The 17,951-nt window shown below is 58.5% G+C and overlaps 1 protein-coding gene across 1 annotated transcript; it reads left to right on the forward strand.

Annotated features, from left to right (window-relative positions):
• The first annotated feature begins 433 nt into the window (after positions 1 to 433).
• On the forward strand, positions 434 to 15,146 carry LOC140902949 (B-cell receptor CD22-like). The gene is made up of 7 exons (XM_073323533.1): positions 434 to 712; positions 1,840 to 2,064; positions 9,102 to 9,401; positions 10,829 to 10,983; positions 11,475 to 11,581; positions 12,368 to 12,458; positions 14,335 to 15,146. The coding sequence occupies exons 1-7, from the start codon at positions 667 to 669 to the stop codon at positions 14,440 to 14,442; spliced, it is 1,032 nt and encodes a 343-aa protein (XP_073179634.1). The 5' UTR covers positions 434 to 666; the 3' UTR covers positions 14,443 to 15,146.
• The last annotated feature ends 2,805 nt before the right edge of the window (positions 15,147 to 17,951 follow it).

Genomic DNA, 17,951 nt, shown 5'->3' on the forward strand with positions numbered 1-17,951 from the left:
CAGTGGGCAAAGCCGGCGGCTGCCAAACAACCCGACAAGGGAGCATTGGGCAACTTTAAACCAGCATGTTCTCGAATTTGGAGCTTCTCAAACTGTGGTCCACGGACCACCAGTGGTCCGCGAGCTCCATTCAGGTGGTCCGCGGCTAGTTCCCTCTCAGGTGCACTCCTGGGTGACCGCACAGGAGAGAACGAGGGGCCACCCCCTCATTAGTGGAGCTGCGCAGGCCTGGCTCCGCTAATTAGGTGCGTGGACCCTGGACAAGATGCACACGTAAGAGAGGTGGTGGCCTTGGGGGGAATAGGGGGTTGGTAGGAGGGGGCAGTGGTGTGAGAAGAGGGGGAGAGTGGGCCCCTCACCCCCTGACCTAGATCCCTTCCCCCCTCTGGGCCAGGTCCCCCCACTCTGTCTCTCTCCATTCACGCCCCGTGTCTCCGTCTCGCCCCCCAGATGCCCCCACAGGTGTCCGCATTACGGCAGCGTCGGGCACCAGCCCGCAGGCAGGAGAATCGGTGACGCTAACGTGCAGTTACACCAGCAGCCTCCCCGCCCCCAACTCCTACACCTGGTACCGGGGCGACCAGCAGCTGGAGGGATCCCGGCGGGAAATGGTGTTGAAGAGCATCACGGTGGAGCAGGCTGGAGAGTATCGCTGCCAGGCCAACAATGGGATCGGCCAGACCCGTCCCCCCCATCAACATCACCGTCCTCTGTAAGTGCCGGGGACCTGAGAAAAGAGACCTCTGGGGTGGGGGAAGGGCAGGGGTTGTGCCTTTGTGCCGTTGGTCCAGCGGGTCTCTCTCTCCCGACTTTCGCCCTCCGTTGCCCCAAACGTGCCCAGGGTCGAGGTTTCGTGGCCGGCAGGGAAGGCAGCGCCTAGGGGAGGCGACAGTTTTACCCTGCGCTGCCAGGCTGCTGCCCTGCGGCCCGTCGCCGGGTACGTCTGGTCCCGCGGGGACGTGTGGCTGCCAGGAGCCGGGCAGGATTTATGTGTTGAGAAGGCAGCCGTCTCCGACGGAGAGAGCTGCGTGTGCGGGGTCTGGGTGTCCTGCCCCAGCTGGGGGTATCTGAGCCTCTCTGCGAGAGCTGGTGAGAGCCTCCTCCCTCGCAACCCCCGGTACTCCCCACACAGCATCCTGGAGCAGCCCCACGTGCCCCCACCTTGTCCCCCCTGCTTCACCCCACCCCGCCCATCTTAGGAGCCCCTGCCTCATATTCCGCCCCCGCTTCCTAATAACCGGGTTTGCTCAACCCAGTGCTGCTGGCTCTGGGCTGGGCCTCCTGCTCCTCTGCATCGCTCCGGTGGCTGGGCCCAGCAGAAACAAATTCAGTTTGCATCCCCATCCCACCTGCCCCGGGGCCCCAGCCCCCTTTGGGCCACTGCTTATCCCCCCCACCTGCCCCGGAGCCCCATTCCACACTGAGCTCGGCCCTGTCCCCTCCCACCTTCCCGGGTGTCCAGCCGCCTCTGTGCCAGGCCCTGCCCCTCCATCTGCCTTGTGTCCCCAGACCCCTCTGGGACAGTCTCTGCCCCCCCCTCAGCTTCCCCAGATCCCCAGCCCCTTATGGGCCAGACCCTGTACCACCCCTCACCTGCTACAGGCCCCCAGCTTGCTCTGGGCCAGACCCTCTCCCCCGCAGCTGCCTTGTGCTCCCAGAACTTTCTGGGGGACTCCTCCCCCTTATCCCCATGCTGCCCTGCCTGTTCTCACCCCCTGGAGCCACATGGGCCAGGCCCTGCCCCTCACCCCCTGCCCTGGATCCCTTCCCCCCTCTGGGCCAGATCCCCCCACTCTGTCTCTCTCCGTTCACGCCCCGTGTCTCCGTCTCGCCCCCCAGACGCCCCCACAGGTGTCCACGTTACGGCAGCGTCGGGCACCAGCCCGCAGGCAGGGAAATCGGTGACGCTAACGTGCAGTTACACCAGCAGCCTCCCCGCCCCCAACTCCTACACCTGGTACCGGGGCGACCAGCAGCTGGAGGGATCCCGGCGGGAAATGGTGTTGAAGAGCATCACGGCGGAGCAGGCTGGGGAGTATCGCTGCCAGGCCGACAATGGGATCGGCCAGTCCAGGTCCCCCCCCCATCACCATCACCGTCCGGTGTAAGTGCCGGGGACATGAGAAAAGAGACCTCCGGGGTGGGAGAAGGGCAGGGGTTGTGCCTTTGTGCCGTCGGTCCAGCGGGTCTCTCTCTCCCGACTGTCGCCCTCCATTGCCCCAAACGTGCCCAGAGTCGAGGTTTCGTGGCCGGCAGGGAAGGCAGTGTCTAGGGGAGGCGACGGTTTTACCCTGCGCTGCCAGACTGCTGCCCTGTGGCCGATTGGCGGGTAGGTCTGGTCCCGCGGGGACGTGTGGCTGCCAGGAGCCAGGCAGGATTTACGTGTTGAGAAGGCAGCTGTCTCCGATGGAGAGAGCTGCGTGTGCAGGGTCTGGGTCTCCAGCCCCTGCTGGGTGTATCTGAGCCTCTCTGCGAGGGCTGGTGAGAGCCTCCTCCCTCGCAACCCCTGGTACTCCCCACACAGCATCCTGGAGCAGCCCCACGTGCCCCCACCTTGTCCCCCCTGCTTTGCCCCACCCTGCCCATCTTATGAGCCCCAGCCTCCTATTGCGCCCCCGCCTCCGAATAACTGGGTGTCACGGAGTCCCCGGGCGATGCTCTGGAACTGCTCCCTGTGAAGCCAGTCAGGACTCTGGGGCAGTCGCCTTCCTGTGAGCAGCCTGTCTGCAGGACGCACAGCTCACACGGCTTCCACCTTCCTGGGTCTGACCTCGGAGCATTCAGCGTCCTCTGCCCCTCCGTGCGCTTCCAACAGCGAGTCTGCTTAGGCGGGGTCCTGGGGAAGCCAGAGGGTCCTGCCCCCCAACTCTGCAGTCAGATGTGACTCTCAGCCAGCCAGTGAAACAGAGGTTTATTAGACGACAGGAACATGGTCTAACACAGAGCTTGCAGGTGCAGAGAACAGGACCCCTCAGCTGGGTCCATTTTCGGGGGCAGTGAGCCAGACAACCACGTCTGCCCTTCACTCCATGTCCCAACCAGCCCCAAACTGAAACTCCCTCCAGCCCCTCCTCCTCTGGGCTTTGTCTATTTCCCGGACCAGGAGGTCACTGGATTCCTTTGTTCTCCAGCCCTTTAGCTCTCACCTTGCAGGGGGGAAGGGCCCAGGTCATCAGTTGCCAGGAAACAGGGTGTCAGCCATTCTCTGTGTCCAGACTCCTTCACACACCGGCCCTCTAGGGCTCTGCAATGATCATACACCCTTACCCCACCCCCTAGATACTTAAGAACTGCATAGGGGAAACTGAGGCACCCGCACACTATTCACAGGAAACATTAAGAATAGTCCCACTTCGTCACATCTCTCCCCCCTTCGAGATCAAACTGAGCGGGGTCACTTTAGCCGGTGACCTGGGGAAGTTAGAAGCCACCAACATTCCTATGGATGCCCCAGCATCTCTCCCATTCCTTGCTAGGAGTTACACCAGGTCCTTCCAGTTTCACGCCCCCCCTTAGGTCGGGGGTGGTCGATAGCACTTGCTGGCCGCATGTGGGAAGGTTTATGCAGCCTGTGCCCTTTGGCCACCCCAAAACCCCAGGGGGTCAAACTGGGATCGGGTCTTCTCCCCAACAAGCTGGCCAAGCACAGCCACTTGGTTAGAGGGCTGTTTAACTTTCTTAACAGCTTTCACTTCATCTGAGACCTTCTCAAAGCTCTCCACACTGGGTCTTTCAACAGGAAAGTCAGTGGATCCATTCACAACCGAAAATTTCTGGCTGTTAGGAACTGAAACTTTCTTGATTAAATCACTTTCACACCCTTCAGTTGCAGTCAACTGCTTGCAAAGACTCCCTGAGGATTCCTTGCCCTAGGGCTTTTCTATGCAACAATTCACCCCTCACAGAAATTCTGCTCTTACCCTTTTTACCTAGGGCTTGCTGTAGAGGAACACTTTCCTGAGCAACAACAGACTCTTTCTGGGTCTCCCTTACATCCAGAATTACCTCTGGCCCATCCAGCGGATTCCTCCACAATCCCCTTTCAGGCAAACTTACAGACTTCCTAGAGAAAAGGTCAGAAGCATTCTCCTTCCCTTTGCCACACACAAGTTCAGGAATCTTTTCCTTCTTGTTACAGGTTTCCACACCCTCAGCAGGTAACACAATCACATCATCTTCATGCTCTCCTTGTGCCCTGGCTAGGATCTCACCCTGATTAGACAGAGTTGCTCCACCCTTTCCCAACAACACACTAGCAACAGGCAAAATACAAGCACCAGAATTGTCTGCTCTCTAGGATTTTACATAGACACTAACTGGATGCGACCTAGTTACAGGGCCATTCTCCCGAGCAGACACAAACTTAGGACCCTTCCCTTCCTGGGCTTTAGCTGAATCCAGAGCCAGCTCTGAGACAACTGTATTACCCTCAACCATCACAGGCTGAAAGGCCCCTTCTGTCTGCTCCACAGACAAAGAAGAGCCGGACACACTTTCTCCTTTCCCAGACACACAGCTTGGGATCTCTTTCCCCTTGTCCCAGCACACAAGGCTGGTCACAAACAACTGCTTGGAGATCAGGGTAGCTCCCTCCATAGGCAAGTCAATACCCCTGACAGACACGGGCACGTTTCCTTCACTGTCCCAATTCTCCACCCAGCTAACAGGTAAGGTCCAGGGACACTCGTCTTCCACTCTCCTCCCCTTCCCACCCTGCTGACTAGACACAGCCATCAGCTCACAAGGCTGCCTAGGCTCAACCAGACTTTCCTTACCAAGCACCTTGCCACTCCCAACAGATCCCCTGCCCTGCCTGTGTCTCCCCCCACTGAGCTGGGGTCTCAGCTCCCACTGTGCTCAGCGCTGCCCTTGCTGTCCCAGTGGGGGTAGGCAGCGAGCTCGCTGCTTTCCTCACTGCATCAGAGCCAGCGTGAGCCCCCTCTCAGGTGTGCAAGGGGGCGGGGAGCATCTCTCTGTCCCACCCAGCCCCAGGGGTCTGGTTACAGGCAGGCAGGTAGCCTGAGCCTAGCCGCTCCTCCCTGCTGCCAGCCAGGTCATCTGCATTTTCACTGACCATTTCCCTCTCCGCCGATGGGTTCCCTGGATTCAAATTCAAACCCTTGGCAGTTACCAGAGCATGGCCTGGATCCTGCCCCAAAGAGACACAGCCACCCCACAACAGGGTCTCGCAGCTGGTGTCCTGGAGAACCCCAACGGCCAGCCAGCCCCACCCCTCCTGGGTCTGGGCCATAGGCAGGGTGAGGGGCTTCGTCCCTGGGACCCTCACCCAGCTCACACAGCCCCTCAGCATCTGAGGCTGCACCACCCAGGGCCTGACAACAGTTCTCTCTGTCCCAGGATCTCGCCACCCCAGGAATGTCTCCCCATTGACCATCACCGTCCGCTCCCACTGGAGGTCCGAGGGGCCTGGCCCCAGGAAACTCCATACAGATGTAAGCAGTGTCAGGATGAGCTCCACCCTGACATCTGGTGGTGAGGTGTGGCAAGTTGTGGAAAAGAACTTCAGGGGCCGATCTCATTTGCATAGGCACACCCACCACGCCTAGAATGAGACCATAGCTGCCCAAATGGTCACTTTGGCTGCTGTGGGATCCCCAGTGTCTCTGTTATTGGGGCAGGAAGAATAAATTGTTATTACCCTGATTATGGGAACTGTGCTTGGAACTGTACTGGGCCTTTTGTTATGATGGAGGGATTCACCATCAACTAAGTAGCACTCGCTAGGCAAGGGTCATGGGTTCCAAAACTGTGTGACTAGAGAGAGATTGGGGATGAGTATTAATACTTGGTAGTATGGGCCCCTTGGTGAGGGCCTTATATGTTAATTGCACTTCCTCCTCTCTCCACTGTGGAATATCAGAGCTAATTTTGATTTCATTAGAAGTCTAGTTATAGGCTGCTGAGCTCACTTTGGGCTGACAGTGCACCAGCACTGGGGCTCCCCTATTATAAGCTGAATTCACCTAAGAGCTGAAATCACTGAGTGTTGTGTTAAGTAGTGGGGGAGCCTGAAGATATATTGTGGAGCAGTTCGACGCGGAGCAGTGTGTGGATGGCAGGAGCTGCTTGTGGGCCGTGGAGCTGAGCGAAGGAGTTTGTGGGGCGGCTGGCGGAGCGGGGGGCGGCTGGCGGAGCGGAGCGCAGCTGAGCGAAGGAGTTTGTGGGGTGCCTGGCGGAGCGGAGCGCTGCTATGGAGCTATGGGGTGGTCAGCTTCAGATCATGTAAGGTGCCTCTTACCCCCGTCCCATTTCCACCCAGGTTGGGAGGTAAAGCTCTGCAGATAAACTTTTGAACTCTGGGGCTGCCCTGACCAGAGACAGAGACTTTTGGGGCATTGGACTTTTGGGACTTTGGGTGATTTGGGGTTGCTGGACTCAAGAACCAAAGGGAAAGGGCATGCCCCAATTTGCCTGGGGTGGGTTTTTTTTTGCTCATGGGTTGTGTTATGAATCCTGTTGGTGGTGTTTCCCCAACATAATGCCACATTGTTTCTCTCTGTTATTAAAAGGCTTTTGCTACACTCAGACTATGTGCTTGCGAGAGGGGAAGTATTGACTCTTGGAGGCGCCCAGCAGGGGTGGTATATATTTGTCCCAGGTCCCTGGGTGGGGGCTCGAGCCGGTTTGCATTGTGTTATTGGAATGGATCCCCTAGATATTGAACCCGGCCCTTGTTGCTGCCAACTCTGATGGGCAGAAGGGTTACACAGACATACAGGTTGGGGTCAGGAGTGGGAGCCTGTCCACCACCCCACTCATCTGGCTGACGGAGTCTACAGCTTTGGGACCCAGCAAGGGAGCTAGACACCGGGGCTCTTCCGCAGGGTCCCCCTGGTTCAAATCGCCAGCCTGCTCAAAGGCAGTGAGGTGGCATCCACATCCCCCACCTCCCTTAACCGGGGCAGCAATTTAGTCTCGAGGTTCCCTGCAGAACTGGCCCCCCAAGGTCTATCCCCACTCACCCCTGGGAGGTCCCCTAGGCCTCTCCGCTCCCCCATCGCCAGTTCATGCTGCTGCTGCAGCTCTTTCTCGGGCTCTCGCTGTCTCTCACAGTCCTCTTGCTCTCTCGGACTCAGCTCCAACCCATCCATCTCCGATCCCTGGATGGGGATCCCGGTCCTGAAGACCCTCATCTGGTCGGGGACAGGAGTCTTGGGAATGCCTGGCTACCACTCCAGCTGCTCCCAGATCCTGCTGTAGCCCCATCTGGGTCAGGAATCTGTTCCTTAGAGCCGTCATCCTCCTCCAGCTGCACGATGAACTGTGCCTTGGTGAACTTTCCAATGCTCAACCCTCTCTTTCTGTACAGGGTTACAATGTCCTTCTTAAGGAGACGGTGACAGGCCATCACTCCGCTCTTCCCAAGTTGTTGTGGACTCACAGGCCTGTGTGCTCTCTCGAGGTCACCACCTCTTTGCCAGGGTCAAGCGGCAGACTCCTCCGCCCCTTGGACTGCTTGCTGCAATCCCCAGGGGAACCCTGTTACTGCAAAAGTCCTTCTCTCTCCCAGGGCCAAGCCGCAGGGTCCTTCGCCGCTGAGACTGCTCACCGCAGTCCCCAGGGGGACCCTATTACTGCACAGTCCTTCTCGCTGGTCACACACTCCCAGGGGTTAACCGCCCCCCGAAACCGCTCCTCTCTGACCCTTCAGCACTCCTGGTCCTCGTCAATCCCCCTTCGTTTTACTGTTCCCCAGTCACTTCCTGCAGGAAGCGCCATCCACGGGGTGCAGTACATCCCACCGCTGACACCAGTTGTCACAGGGTCCCTGGGTGATGCTCTGGAACTGCTCCCCATGAAGCCAGGCAGGACTCTGGGGTAGTCGCCTTTCTGTGAGCAGCCTGTCTTCAGGACACACAGCTCACCCAGCTCCACCTTCCTGGGTCTGACCTCGGAGCATTCGGCATCCTCTGCCCCTCCGTGCGCTTCCCACAGCGAGTACGCTCAGGTGGGGCTCCTGGGGAAGCCAGAGGGTCCTGACCCCCAACTTCACAGTCAGACAAGACTCTCAGCGAGCCAGTAAAACAGAGGCTTATTAGACCACAGGAACATGGTCTAAAACAGAGCTTGTAGGTGCAGAGAACCGGACCCCTCAGCTGGGTCCATTTTGGGGGCCAGTGAGCCAGATAACCACGTCTGCCCTTCACTCCATGTCTCCAACCAGCCCCAAACTGAAACTCCCTCCAGCCCCTCCTCCTCTGGGCTTTGTCCCTTTCCCAGGCCAGGAGATCACCAGATTCCTTTGTTCTCCCACCCTTTAGCTCTCACCTTGCAGGGGGGAAGGGCCCAGGACATCAGTCTCCAGGAAACAGGGTGTCGGCCATTCTCTGTGTCCAGACCCCTGCACACACCTCCCCTCTAGGGCTCTGCAGTGGTCATACACCCTTCTCCCACCCCCTAGATAGGGGAAACTGCATAGGGGAAACTGAGGCACCCGCACACTATTCAGAGGAAACATTAAGAACAGTCCCACTTTGTCACACTGGGTTTGCTCAACCCAGTGCTGCTGAGTCAGGGCTGGGCCCCCTGCTCCTCTGCATTGCTCCCGTGGCTGGGCCCAGCAGAGACAAATTCAGTTTGTGCCCCCCACACACACCTGCCCCGGGGTCCTAGTCCCCTTTGGGCCACTGCTCATCCCCCCACCTGCCCCGGGGCCCCATTCCACACTGAGCTAGGCCCTGTCCTCTCCCACCTTCCCAGGTGTCCAGCCGCCTCTGTGCCAGGCCCTGCCCCTCCATCTGCCTTGTGTCCCCGGACCCCTCTGGGACAGTCTCTGCCCCCAGCTGCCCCAGCCCCCCAGCCCCATATGGGCCAGGCCCTGTACCACTACTCACCTGCTCCAGGCCTCCAGCTTGCTCTGGGCCAGACCCTCTCCCCCGCAACTGCCTTGTGCCCCCAGACCCTTCTGCGCGACCCCTCCCCCATATCCCCATGCCGCCCTGCCTGTTCTCGCCCCCTGGAGCCACATGGGCCAGGCCCTGCCCCTCACCCCCTGCCCTGGATCCCTTCCCCCCTCTGGGCCAGATCCCCCCACTCTGTCTCTCTCCGTTCACGCCCCGTGTCTCCGTCTCGCCCCCCAGATGCCCCCACAGGTGTCCATGTTACGGCAGCGCCGGGCACCAGCCCGCAGGCAGGGGAATCGGTGACGCTAACGTGCAGTTACACCAGGAGCCTCCCCGCCCCCAACTCCTACACCTGGTACTGGGGCGACCAGCAGCTGAAAGGATCCCGGCAGGAAATGGTGTTGAAGAGCATCACGGTGGAGCAGGCTGGGGAGTATCGCTGCCAGGCCAACAATGGGATCGGCCAGTCCCCGTCCCCTCCCATCAACATCACCGTCCTCTGTAAGTGCCGGGGACCTGAGAAAAGAGACCTTCGGAGTGGGGGAGGGGCTGGGATTGTGCCTTTGTGCCGTAGGCCCAGCGGGGGAGGGTCATTGTGGCGATCGCGGTGGATCACGAGCTCACCAGGAGCTCCCAGTGCCGCGGTGGCCAGCAGGGCTAGTGCCATCCCTGGGTGCAGGGACAGGGCAATCTGGAATCGAGCAGAGAGGGGATTTTACCTCTGGATCTTGCCCTGGTGCAACCACGTCTGGGATCCTGTGCCCAGTTCTGGGGCCCACACTCCCAGGAGGTGCTGATCAGCTGGGGAGGGGTCAGAGAAGAGCCATGAGAAGGAGTCAGGGGTTGGAAAACCTGCCCTAGGGTGAGAGACTCCAGGAGCTCCGTCTGTTTAGCTGAACCAAGGGAAGGGGAAGGGGTGACGTGAGCCCCATCTGGAAGATCCTACACGGAGAAGAGAACATTGATAATGGGCCTGGCGGCCGAGCAGACAGAGATCCAGGGGCTGGAACCTGAAGCTAGACAAATTCAGACTGGCATTAAGGTGCAAATGTTGAACAGGGAGGAGAATTTGCCATTGAAAGAATGATCTCCGGACGTGGTGGATTCTCCGTCCCGGGGAATGTTTAAATCACTCTGGGATGTTTTGCTAAAGGATCGGCTCTCGTTCAAACGGGAATGAACTGATGGGAGTCCTGTCGTTCAAATGGGAATGAATTCAGGGGAGTCCTGAGGCCTGTGTCACCCAGCTGGTCCTTCTGCCCTTAGATTCTATGGATCCTCCTTCCCTTGGCCCATCATTGCCTTTGCCGAGGTCTTGGGGAGGCTGGCTGTGATTCCTCCAGCACTTTAGTCCAGCCCTATCATCAAACAGGGAGGGGTTGGACTACATCTCCCATGATGCATCACAGCCACGAATTCCACTGAAGCGCCCCTCCCCGCACCAAGAGGGGACCAGGTGGTGCATCGTAGGAGTTGTAGTTCAGCCGGACACCCCGGCCAACAGATGAGACTGAGAACGTGAGGCACAGGAACTGCAAGTCCCATGATGCACCACACCGAAGGACTCCTATGACACACATGGAATGATGGGATTTTGTGAGATCTTGGTATTCATTTAAAAAAAACAAAATTTCTAGTAGAGCTGGCCAGGAAATGGTTTTTTTTTTCCCAAGTGGGAAAGCTTCACTTTTCATAGAAATGTCAAAAACCGAAATATTTCAATTGAAAATGGCCTGATGGGAGTTGTAGTTTGAGTGCCTTGTGCTTCCATTCCCTTCTGTGGGCCAGAATCTGTAGCCGGACTATATCTCCCATGATGCACCTTGGCGTAGGATTCCTGTGATGCACGCCCTTCCCCCACCAAGAGAGGAGCTGGTGGGGCATCATGAGAGATGTAGTCCAGACAGACACCTTGGCCTATAGTGGAGAATGAGGATACAAGACTCTGAAACTACATCTCCCAGGATGCACCTTGGCTATGGATTCCTGTGAGGCACCCTTCCCATCACCACGAGGAGAGATAGTGGTGCATCATGGGAAATGTCATCCAGCTGGGCAGCACAGCCTACAGAGGAGGCTGGGGGTGCTGGGACGGGAGGGCTTCGCATCTGAGCATCAGGTCTGCTGACTCCAAAGCCACCACGTGTAATGATCCAGCCCCATGCAGCCTCACTGTGGGCTTGTTACCCGGCTGCCGTCCCTCAGCAAATGAGGTTCAAAAATCTGCTGCAGGGTTGATCCAAGAACCCTCCTTTCTCCTTTCCAGCCACCCCCCTTGTGCAGGCTGCCGCCTACATCCTGGGACCTGCAGAGCAAGAGGTGCTGGGAGCCAGGACTCCTGGGTTCTATCCCCAGCTCTGTTGCTGACTCACTGCATGACTTTAGATGAGCTCTGTCCCTCAGTTTACCCCTCCATAAAAGAGGATTATAAAATTCCTCTCCTTGTCCCCTTCCCATCCCCGTCCCCGAGCAGGACAGAAGGTCTTTCCAATCCCCTGGGTAGTTTATCAGGTGTGGTGGGGGGGTCTGTGTGCATTTTCCTTTGTTGTTAGACATCACCGAGCAGTCCCAGAGCCGTGGCTCGCGGCCTCACTTCTCCCTGCCTTGCAGGACCAGCCGGGCCCGGGGGAGACCCCGATGTCTGAACGCATCTATGAAAACACCCAGCACTATGGCATGGGGAAGCCAGCCTGCCTGGCCCCACCTGGGGCCCCCAGGTAACAGCCGGGCGTGGGTCTGAGCTACTGTGTAGGGGCTGGGTGTGGGGCGGTGCCCACATGTTTGGAGAGCGTGGCCAAGGCTGAGCTTGATACGCCTCCTGCTGGGGTGTAGGTCAGTTTGTGTGTGTCCCTGGCGCCCCCTGCTGGAGGGATGAGCCCTGTTTGGGGCAGGGGCTGGATCGGAGCCAGCATTCCCTCGACAGGGGTCCACAACCATTTTCTGTTGCTCCCTCCCTTACCCATAATGGAAACTGTCCGTTCCCACCCCCATCCCCTGCCGGGAGTGGGGTCAGAACTGCAGTCGGGAGCTGGGCTTGGGACCAGGGCTGGAGCTGCGGCTGGGGCAGAGTGGGGCTGGGTGGTGCTCCCTCCCTGCCCCCCATGGGGGCTGGCCTGGCTGCACTGCCCCAAAAGTTCCTCCATGCCCTCCTAGGGTGGTGTGCCCCACAGTTTGGGGACCGCTGCTCTAGAAGCGAAAGGCCCCTTCTCTGCCCTCCTCCCTCCCGAGGAAGCCAGTCCCCCACTCCGGGGCTGGACTGGAGCCAGTGTCCCCTAGAGGGGAAAGGCCCCATTTCCCATTCCCCAAATCCATGACTCATGTCTGGTCTGGGGTGCTTTAGCCCAGGGGTCCACCCCCAGCCACTGACCCACAGGGGTTGTACGCTGTTGACCGACGCAGCCTGACCAATCTCCAGCCACGGCGCTGCAGCCGACCGAACACTAGCCACCCAAATGCCCTCGCGCCATCCCCAGCCCCCATAACGTTCTCTCTTTCCGTGGCAGCGCGCCCACCGAGGTGTGCCCGGGCTCTCCGGATAGCACCAGGGAATCCCACATCTACAGCCAGCCCATGAACACTGGCAAAGTACCACAGGTGAGAGACTCATTCCTCTGTAAAAAGAAAAGGAGTACTTGTGGCACCTTAGAGACTAACCAATTTATTTGAGCACGAGCTTTCGTGAGCTACAGCTCACTTCATCGGGTGCATACCGTGGAAACTGCAGCAGACTTTATATACACACAGAAATCATGAAACAATACCTCCTCCCACCCCACTGTCCTGCTGGTAATAGCTTATCTAAAGTGATCATCAAGTTGGGCCATTTCCAGCACAAATCCAGGTTTTCTCACCCTCCACCCCCCTACACACAAACTCACTCTCCTGCTGGTAATAGCCCATCCAAAGTGACAACTCTCTTCACAATGTGCATGATAATCATGGTGGGTCATTTCCTGCACAAATCCAGGTTCTCTCACCCCCTCACCCCCCCTCCAAAAACCACACACACAAACTCACTCTCCTGCTGGCAATAGCTCATCCAAACTGACCACTCTCCAAGTTTAAATCCAAGTTTAACCAGAACGTCTGGGGGGGAGTTTGTGGGGGGGGGGGGTGGAGGGTGAGAAAACCTGGATTTGTGCTGGAAATGGCCCAACTTGATGATCACTTTAGCTAAGCAATTACCAGCAGGACAGTGGGGTGGGAGGAGGTATCGTTTCATGATCTCTGTGTGTATATAAAGTCTGCTGCAGTTTCCACGGCATGCATCCGATGAAGTGAGCTGTAGCTCACGAAAGCTCATGCTCAAATAAATTGGTTAGTCTCTAAGGTGCCACAAGTCCTCCTGTTCTTTTTGCGAATACAGACTAACACGGCTGTTACTCTGAAACCTGTCATTCCTCTGTGTATATGCGGCCCGGGTCTCCGAGGTTCTGTCCCCAGCTCCAGGAGTAGGGTGGGGTCCAGTGGTTAGAGCAGGGGGGCTGGGAGCGTGGACTCCTGATTTCTATCCCCAGCTCTGGGAGGAGAATGGGATCTAGTGGTTACAGAAGTGGGGCTGGGAGCTAGGACATCTGGGTTCTATCCCTGGCTCTGGGAGGGGAGCAGGGTCTAGTGGTTAGAGTGGGGGCAGAGGGCTGGGAGCCAGGACTCCTGGGTTCTATCCCGGCTCTGCCCCCTGTGAGATCAGCTCTCAGCGGCAGCGAGACCAGGCTGGGCTGGGCGCTCTGGGTCAGGGTGAGCACAGCTGCGGGGCAGGGCAGGGGGCATCGCCCAGCAGCTGGAGGGCAGAGCGGTGGGCGGGACGCTGAGTGACGGGGCTGGGGGGGTGACATGAAGAGGCGAGTGCTCTGCGGGGGGGCCTCTGTGTCGCCGGGGGCAGCGGGACAAGCCCTGGGCAGCTGGCGTGTGCAGCAATATCTCGTCCACTGGCTGGGACAGGGAATGGGGCCTGGGGCCTTTCCCCTGTAGGGGGGCCAGCTCTGATCCAACTGCTGGTGCCTGAGTAGCAGCATTGCCGTGAGCTGGTGGAGTTGCTCCATTCGATGGCAGGAGGAGCAGAGCTGTTACCCCCAAGGTGGAGCTGAAGGAGTTGCTCCATTACCCAGCAGCAGTGGTAGGGCTGTTATCCTCCATGTGTATCTCCCATTACAGAGGTGATGCCCTCAGCCGATGTGTTTTGTGTCGATATAAGGGGTCTCCAGAAGGCCCGACGTAATGATCATCAAGGCTAAAATTGTGGGGGGGAGGAGTTGTTTTTTAGGAGACAGTGTTGCCTAGTGGATAGAGCACTGGCCTGAGACACAGGACGCCTGGGTTCTCTTCCTGGCTCTTCCACCTGCCTGTTGGGTGACCTTGGCTAAGTCACTTCCCCATCCGGTGCCTCAGTTTCCCCAGCCGTGCTTTGAGCTCTGCTGATGTAAAGCTCCCCGTCAGAGTCGGGCATTGTCATTATTATTCTTTACCCTAGAGTGACCCAGATGAGGTCCACTACGCGGCCGTCCAGCTGCAGCCTCTCACCCGGAGAGCGGAGCCTGTCGCCGACCTCACCTGCGAATACGCTGTTATTAAGAGCTAGGATCCAGCTGCGGCTCACCTGGCACTTCCCCCTACAGCCGCCAGCCAGCTGCACATGCTTGCTGCTTGCGCCGGCTTCTCAGCTAGGGATCCCGTGAGGCAGCGGAGGGGCAATGAGGAGACACGAGACAAACAGATTTCCAAGGCCAGAAGGGGCCAGTTTGATCGGCTGGTCTGACCTGGGCCAGAGCCGTCCCCCCACATTCAGAGGCGACCTCCAGTGGAATCCGACTGCGCGGCCCCCCAGTTCCAGACTCACAGAGATCACTTGGGGAGGGGTCAGAGAAGAGCCAGGAGAATGACTCAAGGATTGGAAGACAGGCAGGAGTCAGACTCCAGGGGCTCAGTTTATCCAGCGTCACACGGAGGAGGTTGAGGAGTGACTCAGTCCCCTCTAGAAATATCCCCCCCGAGGAACAGACATCTGGTGAGAGCGGGCCCCTTGATCTAGTAGGCCAAGATCCAGCAGCTCATGACCCGGCTCTAGGAGCAGGAGGTGGGGAGTAGAAACAAGTGAACGTGTTCACACGAAACATTTTGTGATCAGGAAACACAGGTTCGGCGCCACCAAATCATCACACGATTTCAGGAGGGTTTTGCCAAACTGTCTCAGGAGGAGATAAAACCCCCGAACCCTCGAATTGGTTCAGTCCAAAACGATTCTTTTTGTTGCAAAAAATCCTTTCATGTGTTGTTTTTAAATCAAAACCATTGAAAATCAGTCAGACTTGACAGGAATTTTGTTTCCGATTTTTCGGCGTTGCTGGCAAATCGGTTATTTGCCCAGCTGTGATGGGGGCTGCCCCACCCTGACCGTCCATTCCTGGCAAGGTCATTCCCACTGGTGCAAAGATGCTACAGAAGCTTGAGCCAGCTGCCCTGCTGAAATTGGAAAGGGACCCACAAGCGTCTCCGCTCTGCATGGATTAAGCCCGCGCTGAGCCGTGATGTTAGACTGAGGCCTGGCTCCTGTGTTAGGTCCAGCCACTGGGCGGTAACAGGGGCCCAATGGCAGGATCGGGGTCAAAGCGTCTCCTCCTGGCTCCGGATTAAAACGCTGAGCTGTGGATCCTGAAGGGGAGTGAGGGATCACAATGCTAGGAGAGCTAGAGGGTTTGGTTTATCAATCCACACATCTCAAGGGACTGTTCTGCACGGCCAGTTTGCCCTCGTGCCTAGCCTGGGCTGGAGGACTTCCCCCAGGGGTCCCTGCACCCAGCCCAGATCTGTACGGGTGGAGGGTCAAGCTAGAGCGCCATTAACTCCACCCCTTTGCATGTGTGTCCTTAACTCTGCCCCCTTTGCAGATTTCAAGCCCAGATCTGGGGGATGGAGCTGGAGCACTGCTAACTCCGCCCCCTTGACACTTGTGTCCCTAACTCCGCCCCCTTTGCAGATTTCAAGCCCAGTTCTGGGGGTCGAGCTAGAATGGGGGCTTTCAGTGAGACACCTGATCACCATGGAAGGACTCAAAGGTTTGGAGAACCTGCCCCCTCCCTGGGGTGGTTGTTGCGAGGGTCAAGTCCTCTCCTTGGGAAGAACCTGCCCCTTATGTCCGGTCTGGATTTGTCTGGCTTCATCCCCCAGCCATCGGAGCTCACTTTGCCTTTGTGGGGTGGGTTAACCAGCCTCTGCTCCCCAAAATCCCCTCCCCAGACAGGTGCTAATAGACCCGGACCAAGGCATCTCTCTGCCGCCTTAGAGAGAAACCGAACAGCTCCGGCTCCTTCTGTCTCTCACTCACCTACAGGAGTGTAGCAACAGCAGGCAAATTATCCCTCAGTTCCTGGCTAGTCCCTTCCACTGGCTTATCTAGTGGGGAGAGACGGGTTTCTCTGGCTCAATGAGTTCATTGTCCGGGGCTAAGATTTCCGCTCTAAGCAGCGTCCGGCTCACCCTGTCCTGCAGGAGGCTGGATCCCCTGCAGGCTGTCATTCTTCCCGCTTCCGCATAAAGCGCCAAAGGGGAGACACGGAGCCCGGCCCCAGTGTATTTCCTAACCCCCGCGTATTGTGTATTCGGTGTATGGGGGTAACACGTAGGCGCACCGCACGTGAGACAGCGTGCCAGGCGCTGTACAAACACAGAGCAAAACCCTGCTCCCCTGCCCCGACGAGCAGCCCAGCGAGCCCTGGGGCTGTCTGGACAGGAGAAATTGCCCCAGGATTTTCCGCAATCCTGGGGGTGGTTTAATTTGTGGGGTGCTGTACTTCAGCGGCTGCAGAGGGGCTCGGTTTTCGGCCGTTGGGGCGTTTGCTCCAAATCAGGCCTGGAGGTGGCGCCTCGTGTGGCAGCACCAAAATAATCGAATTCCCAGACCCCTGGGGGAGGTGAGAATCCAGGGCTGGTGAGCAGCTCAGCGGCACCCTCTGCTGGTCCCGGCGCTGTGGGAGACCCTGCTTCAAGCCTTTGCTCTGTTTGATTCACACTGGGGCATGGGGGCCAGCCCGGAGAGCCAGGGGAGAGCCCCCCCACACTCCCTGCAGCATAGCACCCCAAAGTGAAATTGACGGTAGATCTGAGGACCAGCTGGGGGTACCATTGATGCCTTCCAGCCTCACCCTCCCACAGCTCATCTCTGTCCAGTATCCCACAGACTGAGCCCTGGCATCGGGGGAGCTGGAATGGGGGAGGAGGGAATGGGAGGCCCAGAGGACCCCTGACCGAGGGGTTAGATTGGGGGACCCTGGTGCAGAGAGGAAACGGGGGGCACAGAGAGCCCCTGCTAAGGGGAAAGAGGTTTCAGGGAGTCCTACGGTTCTCCACCCCAGTGCACCCCAAGGCGCGGAGACTGTCTCTCACCGTGTCTGGGTGGCACTGGGCACAACGGGGCTGCACGGAGCTTGGAAAAGAACCCAGGAGTCCTGGCTCCCAGCCCCCCCGCTCTAACCACTAGCCCCCACTCCTGCCGGCTCGAGAAGGTGCAATTACCTTATAGTGCATCGTGCAGCCGCGGCTCCAGCAGCCGATCTGGCCAAGGGGGAGCTGAGCGATCAGTCCGGCACCTTTCGAAGGCGAAAGGGGAAGTGGCACCGGGGGGGGAGGGGGGGAGATTTCTGTGGGTCCCTCTGGGGTGAGCTGGGGGGGCAGGCGCCAGAGCTCCTTGAAGGGCAGCTCTAAACGTCCCCCTTTAACTGCAGGTGCAGGGGGTTGTTTAGCAACATCTGAGTCCTTTCACTTCCCTCTCTCTGGCTAAGCAGGGGCGGGCACGATCTGGGCACGGATGGGAGATGGGCAGGGAGCCGGGGTGGGGGCTCCCCCTGGCAGGCAGGGCTGACTCCAATGCCCCAGCATGGCACTAGGGGGCGCTGTGCCTCAGGGGAATAGAAAGGTCACTAATTGCTCAGCCTGGACCCGCAATCAGCCTGGGGCCCAGACAACAGGGGGCGATCGTGGCCTGGGCACGGGGGTGGGGTGGAATATACCATCCTACCTGTAACCTCAGCCCCGTTCCATTCAGAGGGGTCCTTCTCTGGCCCCGCGTCCACGTCCCCCCGACGTGGGCACAGA

The sequence above is a fragment of the Lepidochelys kempii genome, chromosome 24 (genome assembly GCF_965140265.1).
Source record: "Lepidochelys kempii isolate rLepKem1 chromosome 24, rLepKem1.hap2, whole genome shotgun sequence".
Taxonomy (NCBI): domain Eukaryota; kingdom Metazoa; phylum Chordata; order Testudines; family Cheloniidae; genus Lepidochelys; species Lepidochelys kempii.